General features: G+C 35.3%; 1 protein-coding gene across 1 annotated transcript in view; it reads left to right on the top strand.

Annotated features, from left to right (window-relative positions):
* CNTLN (centlein) overlaps window positions 1–14,280 on the top strand; it is a 284,907-nt gene that overhangs the window by 59,437 nt on the left and 211,190 nt on the right. Inside the window, 1 exon segment of the mRNA XM_039240930.1 lies at window positions 12,494–12,578. Coding sequence (XP_039096861.1) covers window positions 12,494–12,578 — 85 coding nt within the window.

The following is a 14,280-nucleotide window of genomic DNA, read 5'->3' as shown; positions in this document are numbered from 1 at the left end:
TTAATATTCTGTTTATACTGTGAGAGGAGAGAGGGTCAGGGGGAGGAAAATACAATGTGCTTCCCATGAAGGTGGTTGGTTGTGGTAAAAACTGTAAACATTAAGAGATGTCTTCCTTGATCTCCCCTCATTGCATAAACAAGCTTTTTTCCCTGTATTTATTCCATCCACCTTATTATTTGTTGGGTATATAGTATTTGTTAAATTAAAAGATTACATTTTTCCATGATTAAAGTATTATTTCTTAGGGCACCTGGGTGGCTCAGTCAGTTGAGCATCGTACTTCAGCTCAGGCCATGATCTCCTGGTTTGTGAGTTTGAGGCCCACCTTGGGCTCTGTGCTGACACAGATTCTGTGTCTCCCTCTGCCTCTACCTCCCGTGCTCGCACTTTGTCTCTCTGTCTGTCTCTCTCTCTCAAAAAAAAAAAAAGTATTATTTCTTACCTGTGAGAATCTCTTTCAGATTTATATAAAATCAGGACTTCTAGAGATGTATTTAACATTAAATTTTAAAATTAGGAATTTAACAACTGACAGTCGGTAAAGAGGGACTCAGTTTAGGCTGCTACAACACAATACCATGAACTGGGTGGGTCCCATATCAGACATCTATTTCTCACAGTTCTAGAGGCAAGAAGCATGAGATCAAGGTGCCAGCATGGCCAGGATCTGGTGAAATCCACTGCAGACTACCAACTTATTGTATTCTCACGTGGTGGAAAGAGAGTACTCTGGTGTCTTGATTGCCTTTTCAGGGCACCAAGTCCCTAACTCCCAATTCCTCTGGATACCCTACCTCCAAACACTAGCATTTTGGGGATCATATTTTCAGTGTAGGTATTTGGGAGGGGCAGGGGACAAACATAGATGGTTGGGAACACAGACTTAGAGGTCACATGGGCCAGAATTGAAATGACAAATATTTCTATGTCTTTTTTTTTTTTTTTAAATATTTTTTATTTATTTCTAGGAGAGAGAGAGAGAGAGAGACAGCGTGAGCAGGGGAGGGTCAGAGAGAGAGGGAGTCACAGACTGAAACAGGCTCCAGGCTCTGAGCTGGCAGTCAGCACAGAGCCCAATGCGGGGCTTGAACCCACGAACCGCGAGATCATGACCTAAGCGAAAGTCGGATGCTTAACCGACTAAGCCACCCAGGCGCCCCATCTATGTCTTTCTTATTGAAATTTTCTCTCTAGGACTCAGTTGCCACACCTGTTAAAAGGATTTTAAAAAGAGTTTGTTGAAGGATTAGAGAAGCATTTAGTTAAACTTTTATCTAGTAATCAGTACCCAAAAGTGGCATTGATCCTTAAGCAGTTCTTCTCAAGTACTCAAAATTTTGATCGGGGGACATGTGAGGAGTGCCATATTTAATTTTAATCATTGAGAAGTATAGAGCAAAGACTTAATTGTAAGAATATTTCCTTCACTGAGTTGTAGATTCAGTTGTTTAAAGAGATTTGTGATACTGAGAACAAACTGAGGGCTGATGGGGGTGGGGTTAGGGGAAGGGGGCTGATGGGCCTGGAGGAGGGCACTTGTTGAGATGAGCACTGGGTGTTATATGGAAACCAACTTGACAATAAACTGTGAAAGAAAAAAAAAAAGATTTGTGAGCTATATTTCACCTGTGAACTCTGTGAGATTGTTATTTGTCCAGGTTAATGATGAGATTGAGATATCTAAATTTTGAAACCACTTTACCGGCAATGCTGACATTCTAAAAGAATCTAAGCTAGAAAGGTGAATATTGTTATATCTTTATGGATGTAAAAATAAGAAACCCAATATTTAACAGTTTTAACGATGTAGGAAAAAATTTGTACGTCTTTTGCTGGAACTTGCTTAATATTGAACTGTAGTTATTTGTAATGACTAGTGGTTAAGAACATGGCTGTGGAGACAGGGCTACATGGTTTAGAATTTTGGCTCTCCCACAGGGTTTGTTGTGTGATTTGAAGCAAAATATTCACTTTTATATGCCTTAGTTTTCTCTTCTGTAAAATGAAAATAAGAATAGAGTTATTTTGAGTTAATGCACATGTATTAGTCATAATAATTCCTTGCACATTCTAAGTATATCATCATCATCATCTCATGTTATAGTTTACGTTCCTTTTCAGTTTGCTTTTATAGTCTTGAGCAAAGTCAATTCGCGTTTTGTTAATAATAGGCTTCCGAGAGTAACTTGCAGCCTTTTTGATGTTATTATTGTTTTTTAATATTAGAGCTTATTTGGAATTGGCTTATCCTTAAAAAATGTGTTGTGTACTTGAATTTGAATACTCAAATTCAGAAATATATCTGTCTCAAATTGAAGATGCTCATAGTTTACCAATTGTAATTTTTTTACTTGTTCATATATAACTTTCAAATGAAACCTCTACAGACATTGCTTTATTTTCCTCTTTTTCTTTTTTACTTCTAAACACTTAATCTTTGTATAAATCTTAGAGACATGTTTTGCTTTCTTTTTAACATTTATTTTTTCTATTCGATGGGCTCCTCAATACTTTTTTCCTTTACTCATTCTCCCATTTTCACTGTTCTCTCTCTGTCTCTGTCTCTCTCTCTCCCCCTTTGTCTCCTCTCTTTCTCTCTGTCTCTAGTCCATAAATAAAAACTCAGTCCTGGAAAATGGGAACCATAAGAGGAATAAAAAAAGGCAAGATGATATTTAGTATTCTTGCATACCATATTCTCGAAATAACGTGTATTTAAAGATTTAACCTCATAAAGGATGAGAGATGATCTCATATTTATGTTTACAGTTGAAGTTTGGATGCTTAATAATCAGGCTGTTGTTATAAGCTTATATTATATACTCTCACCACTGGGAACACCTCCCTCCTGCTCCATTCCACTCTTAAACACATGGGTTGCACAGCTGCTATATGGTTGTACACTGTCCCATGTGCATTAAGCAAACACAGCCTGCAAAAGGGTTGCATTTTGGAGCATGGAAGTAGCATGGCTGGTTGGAGACCCCAGAAGTGTAGCTGCCAGAATTATTCCATCTGGCAGCAGTGCTGCTAGGCAGCTCCAAACAGGGCATAAATATACTTTGCTGAGTACTTTTCCTGGTGCAGCGGCCATGAATGCCTGGGCTGAGATATGGATGGATGGGAAGATAGTCAAAGCTACCTTTGACTAATCTAAGGTGTTTAATTGGGACCACTGTACTTTTTAAAGTGAAAGAATGAATAATAAGTATGGAAAAACACATTTGCAAGAAGCTTGTCAAATAGTCTTTTAACCTTTATGAAGACCTTTACATTAAAGAATTATGAAATTTTACTGAAGCATAGTTACTTGAAAAATTTAGCCTTTATATGGATGACAGAAGGTAGCACAGAAATATCATTTTTAAGGCAAAATAATTGTGATAGTCTGTATTTGATGTAAGTTTATTTCTGGTTTCATTAAAAATTCCCAGAACATTGAATGTAAGTCAACATTCCATGGAGAAGGAAGTATTATGCAGCTTGCATGTGTGCATATCTGCATATCGGAGCACAAAATATTGACATGATAATTGCAGTCAAGCCTGAGTGAACAGTGGCCTGTGGGAATTCAGCTGGTGTTGTACCAACTGGATGGCTGCTCAGGACACAGTTTGAAATGCAAGGTGCAAGTTAGCACTTTATTCAGCACAGGCAGGCATCATTTAAAAATCCTTGGGGGCAACCCGGGTGATGTGCAGATGTTAAAACAGTCTGTTCTGAAGTGCTGATATTTTTGAACACTAAAAGACTTCTAGATTCTGGGTGAAAAATATTTGCACAGTTATTAAAGACATATAACACAATCTTTTCCAACTCTTTTCTGGATATTTTAGGTAATAAATGGGGAGTGTCTATGTAGAAGTAACTGGACATGTAGTTAAAAGAAGAAGCAGGAAATCAGGAACCAAATAAAGTCATTTAATTTTTAACTGTAAAACAGAAAAGGTTTTGAGTTTCAACTTTGTATTAGAAATGATGTTGAATGAATAAGGATGTCTGAAATAAATATATTTTTTAGTAATATATTAAATCTAAGCTGTTATGTTCTAGTAAATTATTGCTTCTTTGTTTCCAGAGTTCATCAGTCCACCATAATTTAACAAATTCAGATTAAGATGCTATAGCCTAATTCTATTCTTTATTCTAGTTTGGAACTACCTGATTGAACAAGAAAAAGAAGATCAATCATTTTTCATGTGTCAGGCTGAATCTTCCATCACAAGTTTCGGCTTTCATATACAGTTTAAATATATTTTTTTTATATTGAAGTATAAAATATAGTTAGAAATTCTGGAATATGTAATAAAAATTAAGCTCTGATCTTAAAGAAAATTAGATATTTTAAGTATACTTGAACTTTTAAAATACTTTATACCAAAGGTTTGGAGATCTGTTGATATAATAATGTATTTTTATTAAGAATATTAGCGGGTTTTTTCAATAGCTATTTTTACTGTGGAGCAAACATTTGAAAAACTATTTTTGTTAAGTTTTGCTTTTTTTAAGTTTTCTCATTATATTATTCATAGATACCATTTTAGTAGTTTATTATGCATATTCAAAGTAGAAAAATAGTTACAAAATAGTTCATGAATAAAAGGATAGACAATTTGATAATGATATAATTCTCATTTCCCTATACTTCCAGTTTTATCAGTCTTCCTGTTTTAGAATCTTAATGTTTATCAGAAAGTGAGAAAACATTTTAATGGAAAGTCATTAATAAGTATAAAATCCACATTTTAATAGATTTTGTGTTCAAATGAAAGAAAACGTTCTTCCAACTAGGTTTATTTTGCGCATTATTGTTATCTGTTAATTAAGAATAATCAATGCTTTTTTATTTTCTTTGTTTTCTAAATCAGACCAATATCATTGCCTCATTTATAGTTAAATGTTTCTTTTAGACTCTAATATTTCATTTTTGACATCTCATTAAAAATGGGCTCAAACCCAGAAAATATGATCCTGTCATATTGTATAATATATGGCATGATCTATAACACAATAAAATTTTGTTTTCTAATGATTTAGAATAATTTCTCAGATTTTGAGTTTAGAAAAATGGCAAAAAGTTACTGTGGTAATTCATGTGGCTAAGTACCAGCGATGTTAAATGTTTAAATGGGTAGTACTCTTGGGAAAAGTGATTGGAGCTTTAAACTTGTACACATTTGACAGCATCTCTTCACTTCATTTTTCATCCTAAAGAAGTCTGCAAATATTCTTAGCTCACATCATTATTGCACATCAGTGGTTCTAATTAGCTAAACAGGAGTTTGTCTCAGTCATTGATCATCATCAACTTCTTGACAGTATCCTTTTTTTTAGGATCTTTTTTTAAATGTCTATAAATACAGAGAATATATTTATAATTGAATTGACCAGGTATGTTGGTGGTGTTTTAAATTTGAAACAGCTTTTTTTACCTTGTATTATTTTAAGTAAAAAGTAATTGTATTCATATTTGTAGTGCTGTTTTCTCTTGGGAACATTTTCCTGTTAAAGAAAAGATCATGTGCCACCAGGAGGAGCTGCTGGACAAATCTCTGTATAGGTTTTGAATTATGCTTGTTTTTTCCATCTCAAAACTATAACATCATAGCCAATTTTGAAGGTTTTTGGTTTAAAATACATCGTTGAAGTATATTTTTGAAGTTTATGTTTGACATGAAGTTTATATATCATTTATGATCTATATTTTCAGTATTATATTCCTCAGCTTAATTAGTTATTGTTATTTCAGTGACTCTCAGTGTTTAGTGTGTATCAGCATCACTTGAGGCTTTATGTCTTAGTTCAGGATGTTATAACAGATTATCATAGACTAGGTGGCTAAAAAGCCAAACATTTATTTCTTGTATTTCTGGAGGTTAGGAAGTCCAATATCAAGGTGACTTGCTGATTCCATTCCTTGTGAGAGCCCTCTTGCAGGAGGCTGCCTTCTTGATATGTTTTCACATGATGCGAAGGGAGATCATCTTCTTCATGTAGATCACTAATCCATTCATGAGGGCTCCATCCTCATGACTTCTCAAAGGCCCCACGTATAAAAACTAGCACATTGGGGATTAGGACTTCAGCAATGAATATGAAACAGTCAGTCCATAGCACCTTGTTATGGTTAAACACAGATTGCTGGGCCCTACCCTAGAGTTTCTGCACTTAGAAAGGGTGGAAGATAGTGCATTTCTAGTAAGTTCTTGGGTGATGCTAATCCCACTTCTCTGGTAACTCACAGTATGAGAACTATTGGGTTAGACTGAGTGAGTTTATGTACATACCTGTGTACATAATAGGAGATAATCACTCTGGTACCAAGCTGCAGTAATGCTTTTGTTTGAGTTTTGTGGTGTATGGTCTGTTTTTATCCCTATCTCATAAAAAGGACCACCAGAATGTATTTGGACACTGGTGGGGATTTTAGGCTTACTACAAAAGAGTGAATTAGAAAGACTGTCCCTGGAAGTTAAACTAATTCATGGGAATTTAATATTAGACTCATAGCATATTCAGAAAACAACTTACAGGAGGAGTTTCTGACTGTAAGTAATGTCTTGGCTATTACATCCTGGGTCTTTGTCCTTGAGTAAACTCAATCAAGCTCTTCCCTTTGAGATTCAAAGCCGTTCTTCCACTGATGCATATACCTTGATTTGATGTAGTACTGTTTTGCTTTACTCATGATTTTATAACATTAAATTCAAGTGATAATTTGAGATTATATATTTGGGACAAATGAAAGGCAAAGGATTTCTTTTTTTTATTAGGGTTTTAATTTTAATTTCAGTATAGGTAACATATAGTGTTATATTAGTTTCAGGTGTACAATACAGTGATAAAGAGGATATATTTTTAATATATAAAATAGTTTTATAAATCAAGAACATTAAAGTATAAATGGCAGTTATATTGACCAGCACTGGAAAATTAGGGGAAAAAACCATTTCATTTGATGAAAGTATGTTGAATTTCATTATTAATAAAATAAAAATAAATATAATGAGAGCCCAGTTGAAGACAATAGACTGTGATGATGCATTAGATATGCTATCAATACTTGGTAGTGGAAAATAAAATTATAAAGCAGAATAAAGTACAAACAGTAAAAATAATACATATGTTTGTAAAATTTTAGGTGTGATTTATTCCAATTCTCTACCTACTGTGTGCCTATATTCAGAGGGCTGAATCTGGCTAGAGAAAACTTCTCAGCCATGGTGACTTGTCATATGTGAATTTATGACCACTGACCTCCATGGTCTTTAGTACTGACTAGTAGATATCCTTTTTTTTTTCTGGCTCACTTACCATCCCAGTCTCCTAGAAGACTATTTGGTGCTTACTCTCTTGTCAACTTATAACACTTTGTTTCCCCTTCTCACTTTCAGTTGATGAATAACTGTTATGAATTTGTCAAATTAATGTTAAGTGGAACACAGGGTGCTGAATGGTGAGCCATGGTTCAACAACAGACCATAAGAAAAATTGAAATAGAGAAGTTTATTGCTCACAGGTCCTAATGAAAGTCCCCTGCATGTCTCGAGGGGCCGCTTGGGGAAGTCAAGGCACAGTATGGAGACAGACAGAGAGGACCTGGTGCACATGCCTTTATGAGGGTTTGTGTGTAAAGTAGTTTGGGATTTCCAGGCTAATGTGGGATTGGTCAAATCAAAAGAGCTAGGTTTTGGTCAGCTCTGTGAGGGGATCTTATGTAAGGGACACATAAAGGAAAGGCGTTAGGAGGCAGGGGAGATTGTTGATCACGGGCTGTTGGGGAAGCCTAATCAAGAACTTTAATTTACTTGTGACTCTGTGAGCTGCTCTCTAAGGCATTTACATGAACTTGCTTCAGGCTGCTTGGCCAAAGCAAGTGGATGCCAAGGCATAGAGTCGCTTTAGCTAAACTCCTGACAATCCCCTTGATTTCTACACCTCTGAATAAATAGAAGCTTTTTGAAGAGAGCTTTTACTCCTTCCCATAACCACATCTACTGACATATCTGGATCTGTACCCGTATTTCCTCCTTTTATTTCACTGGAAGAACTGTTTATACTGTCATCTAAGTTAAAAAAAAAACACAAACAACTGTGTACACTAAAGCCTTAAGGATCCAAGGATGTCACTCTGCAGTTCTCTCTTCTCTCTCTTGCATCATCCGTATCGCTCACTGTCCTGGATCATTCCTGTCAACATACTCGCGTGCAATTTTATCTTCTGTCTTTTGAAAAAAAATCTCTTTTGATCTCACATTTCTTTTGAAATACTGCTCCATTTCTCTGCTTCTTTTTACAGCAAAATTTATCTGAAGAGCAGTTTTTCCTAACTCTATTTTTTTTCTTTCTCTCACTCCAATTAGGCTGGTATATCCACCATTCTCCTAAAACAGCTCTTGTCAAAATCATCAGTGACTACAATATTGCTAAATCCCAGCAGTCCAGTTTTCAGTCTCTGTCTTCTTTAGCATGTTTATAGCATTTGTCAAGGTTGATCCCTTTCTTCTAGAAATAACTTATTCACTTAGCTTTCTCCCTTGATTCTCCTTTTACATGACTGTTTATCCTTTGGGGAATCATTGGCTGTTTTTCCTCACCTTACTATCCTCTAAACGTGGAGTGCGTCAGGACCCAATTCTCAGACTTTTCTTTCTTTCTTTTTTTTAATGTTTTCTATTTATTTTTGAGAGAGAGAGAGAGACAGCGTGCACAGGAGAGGGACAGAAAGAGAGGGAGACACAGAATCCGAAGACAGGCTCCAGGCTCTGACCTAGCTGACAGCACAGAACCCGACGCGGGGCTCCAACCCACAAACTGCGAGATCATGACCTGAGCTGAAGCAGGATGCTTAACCGACTGAGCCACCCAGGCGCCCCCCAATTCTTAGACTTTTCTATCCAAAATCACTCCTTAGGCAATTTCATCTACTCTTAGGGTTTTAAAAATACTTGGATGATGCCTAAAGTTTTATCTTTAGTCTTGACTATTTAATTCCAGGCTTGTTTATGAAACCACATCTTGGATATTGATTAAACATCTCACATTTAACATGTCCAAATAAAAAAATTTTTTTTTTTAGTGTCTATTTTTGAGGGAGAGAGACAGACAGACAGACAGACAGAGGGCGAGCTGGGGAGGGGCAGAGAGAGAGAGGGAGACATAGAATCCGAAGCAGGCTCCAGGCTTTGAGCTGTCAACACAGAGCCTGGTGTGGGGCTTGAACTTGTGGACCTTGAAATTGTGAACTGAACTGAAGTCAGAGGCTTAACTGACTGAGCCACCTCTGTCCAAATCTAAAATTCTAATGTCCCTTAACTCTCTTCGTCAGGATCTCAGATCATGTCTACTCCATCCTTCCGGTTATTCAGACAAAAGCCTTGGAAACATTCTTGACTTCTCCCTTCCTTTAAATCTCATATCTGTTGGATCAAGAAATCCTGTTACCTTTACCTATCTTGTCCAGTTCATCTTTATTTGCCTCCTAACTGTTCTTTCTGCTTCTACTTTTGATTTCTAGAGTCTGCCCTCAGTCCAGGAGCCATTATGATACTTGTGAGATATTAATTTGTATTATATTATTTCTCTACTCAAAATTATCCTCTGTGTTCCCATTTTACTGCACCTTTCTGCATTACCTTAGTTTATTGTTCATATACACATAGCCAGTTGGCATACCAACTAATATATCTCTTATATGTCACTTCACTTATGTATCACTTACATATCATTTATTTTCAGTACCTGTGAGCTAGAATGTTAATTCCATCAAGATAGCACTTGGTTTATTTTGTTTAAGGCAATTCTCTATTCCCTAGAATGAGGCCAAGCGTGTAATAAGTGTTCAACAAATACTTATTAAATGAATGATGGATTAATGTATAGATGAGTGTATGTTTTTTAGGTATTTATTCTTATAGGTATTCTTTCAATCTGAGGATTCTATTCAATCCTAAAACATTTTTGGCAGTTACCTCCTAAAAATAAACTGCTTTATTTTTCATCCCATTTTTATTTACTTCTGGAGCTCTTTAGGCATATGTTGGAAGTTTCAAGTGAGACTTATGTGTCTTAACTGTGTTTTCGTATTTTTAATATCATTTCTCTATTCAGTGTTCTGGATGAATTTCTCATTGTTATCATCCATTTCACTTACTCTCTTTTTACATCAAATTTTCAGTTAAACCCATTGAATTGTGTTTTGATTCAGTGATTATAATTGTATTTTTAAGGTTTTCAGTAGATTTTTAAAGATTTGTTTTTTGGTTTTGTTTTTAATTTTAGTCATTCTTTTAGGTCATAAGGGATCCTTATTTTAAAGTCTTTTATTTTCTTTTTCTTTTTTTATTTTTGAGAGAGAGAGAGAGAGAGAGAGAGAGAGACAGCTTGAGTGGGGGAGGGGCAGAGTGAAGGGGAGAGAGAGAATCCCAAGCAGGCTCTGTGCTGGTTCACTTGTGGGCTTGAACTCACAAAACTGTGAGATCATGACCTGAGCTGAAACCAGGAGTTGGATGCTTAAATGACTGAGCCACCCAGGCGCCCCTTTTAAAGTCTTTTTCAGTGTTTTCTGTTATTTTAATTTTGTCCATAGTGATTGCTTCTTTAAATTATTAAGTTAGTGTGTGAATGTGTTGTATGTGTTTATAGAGTGTGTGTTTTCTTCTTGCATTTTATATTTGTGGTCAAACCATGAGTACGAGGGTTGATGTTACTGTTCTCTTTTTTTTCCCTCCACTACCCCGCTTTGTCTAATGCCTTTTTTCTCTAGAAATGTGTTTGCCACTAAATTGTCACCCTCATTCCATCCTGAAATAGGTTTTATTTTGGTAGTGTGGGGCTCTTAGCCAACAGTGACACAGAGGATTTGTTAAATTTAGTACGTTGGCTGTGGAGTGTTTTGGCTCAGTGCCTGATTGGGATGCTATCTATAAACTTTTGCCTTTCTAAACTTTCATATAAGCCTTAGTTCCAGGAAAAGGTGGGGAAGGATTTTTTCCAGACTCCTTTCAGGAGTTGGGGGCCTCACCCTAGTCTCTGGTTTCAAACAATGAGCCTAGCTATGCTTCTGTATATTAGGCTAGGCACTTTCATTCGCAGTTACCCTCAGGAGCTGAGCTCTTTTTCACCTTAGCCTGCATCTGGGTCTGGACAGTACACAGCATCTTCATCCTTTTTTATAACCTTGTATTTCTGTTTAGTTTGCAATTCTGAGAGATGTGGTTGTGTTTCCTTAATTTTTTCCTTTATGTTTTTCTATTAATAGTATCAATTTAGAGAACAGAGAATTGCCTCAAAGTGTGAACTTACAATGCTAGGTTATTGGAAGTCTAATTTAAATATTTTTAAGTGTACTAGTATATCATCTGCATTTATTTCTTACAGCCAGTGGTGTGCTTTTCTGATTGGTGTCTCTTCTTTCTGATAATCCTTTGTGCTTTCTTAAGGCCCTTCCCTTCATTTCACTGTTTCCCAGGTGAGGGTTCTTTTCTTCTTTCTTTCCTGTATATTTTGTCACTCCTGAGTGATTTAGGTGTAGATTTCTATTTATTTGACCTATTTTTAAAGTTTTATTAAAAACTTATTTAAAATTAAAAAAAAATTTTTTTTTAATTTCAGAGAGAGAGAAAGAGAGAGAGAGAGAGCGAGCATGAGCAGAGGAGGGTCAGAGTGAGTGGGAGATACAGAATCTGAAGCAGGCTCTAGGCTCTGAGCTAGCTGTCAGCACGGAGCCCAACGCGGGGCTTGAACCCATGAACGGTGAGATCATGACCTGAGCCAAAGCCAGACGCTCAACTGACTCAGCCACCCAGCGCCCCTAAAGTTTTTTAAAAATATAAATAAGTGTCCAATAAATTTTTATCCTGTTATTAATAAGTCTCTAGTTCACTTTTAAGTCTTTCACTTAAAATATGATATTCTATTCTTAATTTAATTGTGTGTATAAAGTGTTTATGTTAAGAACATGTTAACTTTGGGGTGCCTGGGTGGCTCAGCTGGTTAAGCTCTGATCTCTGCTCAGGCCATGGTCTTGCAGTTTGTGAGTCTGAACCCTGCATGAGACTCTGCAGTCAGTGCAGAACCTGCTTGGAATTCTACCTCTCCCTCTCTCTGCCCCTCCCCGACTTGCATCCTCTCTCTCTTTCAAAAATAAATAAACATTAAAAAAAGAACATATTGTCTTATTTTTTTTTTAGTTGATGTTAGAGTGGTTATTGTGATCAGGATTAAACGTGTTTTAAGTATTTTTTTTAATAGATCTAAATCTGGAAACGAAACGGTTCTTTCAGTATGAAGTTGTCCTAGTTGTCAGCAGTTTGTACGTTGTACGTTGTTGTCACTTGCCATATGGTTTCTGATTAATTCTGAAAGGACTGTCAACCCCAGATGATTTAATTTTCTATATTTTAAAGTGATACTCATTTTCAGGATGTGAAAATTTAAAGGATTAGCTACCAATTATAACTAATACACTTTCCCTTATTTTTCTTTCTAGAGAAAAACAGAAATCTGAAGCTAAAGACAGAAAAGTTTTAGAAATTCTGCAAGTGAAGGATGCTAAAATACATGAATTGGAACAGGTAGGTGTAACAGAAAATACTAAAAGTAAGTATATTGTTTCAGGTAGTAGATATTTACTATTACTTTTAATTTTTTTCTGCAATAATATTCATTTTCATTAAGAATATCAGGCTTATGTCAAACCATTACTATTTTGAAACTACTATGGCCAGATTATTCTTCACTATTGTAATTTGCTTATAGCCTGTTATTTTCTGAATTAATGGGCTATGTCATTTATGCATTAAAACTCTTAAGACAGTGTTATGGTTTTATAGTAACTAGTAATTATTCAGTGTTTTATTAAATTTTCACCTTTTATTATTATCTGTTATCATTGTATTATTAAGCAGTATCATTAAAACTTGTAAATTTTCAGATGGTTTCATTTATAGAAAGGGTCAACAAATAACTGGAATGCTTCCATTTGATCTTTTGAAAAACCATGCTTTCTTATGTTTTACATATCATCAGTTAATTATACAATTACATATATATAATTTTATTATATATATGTATATATATATATAATTGTATAATTAGTATATTATCACTGCAAAAATCCATGTAATCAGTGCTTCCCAGAATCATTTTCAAAGTATACACATCTTGAAAATGAAGGAGAAAGAAATTTAGTGTAAGAATGGCCTATATTGTAATAAGATATTTAAACTCATTTTATACCCAGTTGTTTCTTATGGGCTAAATTGCCTGTAATTCTTCTATGGTAAATGGAGGCTCTTTTTAGAAACTATACGCTTTGACTTTTGACTCTATTTTCCTTACTAGTCGATTAAAGTTTTATGAGAACTTTGGTCTAAGTCTGGTTATTGATATAAAGCTGTTTTATCAAAAACTTTAAGTGGAAGTTAACTTAGATAAAAGATCCACTTATTTTTATGTTCTCTATATCTGTATAATATCTTTCTAAAATGGAATATACATTCCTTTGTGACATATAAGTTTGAACATTCTCCAATGTTGTGTTTTCCTTATAGAAAATATAATTGATACTATAATGATAAAATTTTAGAAATAATACTTTAGTCTGTTTGCTCTGGGGAAAAAAGGTTGTATATTCTGCCTGAATACCAAAAAACTCAGAATCAATCAACTCCAATCAAATTGGATTCTAAGATAGATAAATACTGTTATATGCCTAGGCTAAGCTGCCTGATAGATACAATCGCATGACTTAGAAGTGGCAAATGTCATTTGTACTCACGCTTGATTGAGAGAAACTAGCCAAATTGGCCACCCCAAGATTCTGGAGGTTTGAAAAATGTAGATCCAGGCTGAGCAATCTGTTCCTCAGTTACAGCTCTATTCTATGGAAGAGAATGGATTTTGCTATTCTTTGATGTTCTTGGTTTTGTTTTGTTTTTTAATTTTTTAAAAAATTTTATTTATTTTTGAGAGATAGAGAGAGCATCAGCAAGGGAGGGTAGAGAGAGAGGGAGACACAGAATCTGAAGCAGGCTCCAGGTGCTGAGCTGTCAGCACAGAGCCCAGTGTGAAGCTGGAACTCACAAACCTTGAGATCATGACTTGAGCCAAAGTTGTATGTTTAACCAACTGAGCCACCCAGACTCCCCTTTCCAGATTTTTTACTTAGGGGTGTTTTCTGATTTCATAGCATTGTGGTTGGAAAAGATGCGTGGTATGACTTTGATTTTTTGAATTTGTTTTTTTTTTTTTTTTTTTAATGTTTTTTTTTTATTT

The sequence above is a fragment of the Hyaena hyaena genome, unplaced genomic scaffold, assembly GCF_003009895.1.
Source record: "Hyaena hyaena isolate Hyena2069 unplaced genomic scaffold, ASM300989v1 scaffold_185, whole genome shotgun sequence".
In the NCBI taxonomy this organism is placed as follows: Eukaryota; Metazoa; Chordata; class Mammalia; order Carnivora; family Hyaenidae; genus Hyaena; species Hyaena hyaena.
This window is presented reverse-complemented; position numbering and strand designations above follow the sequence as displayed.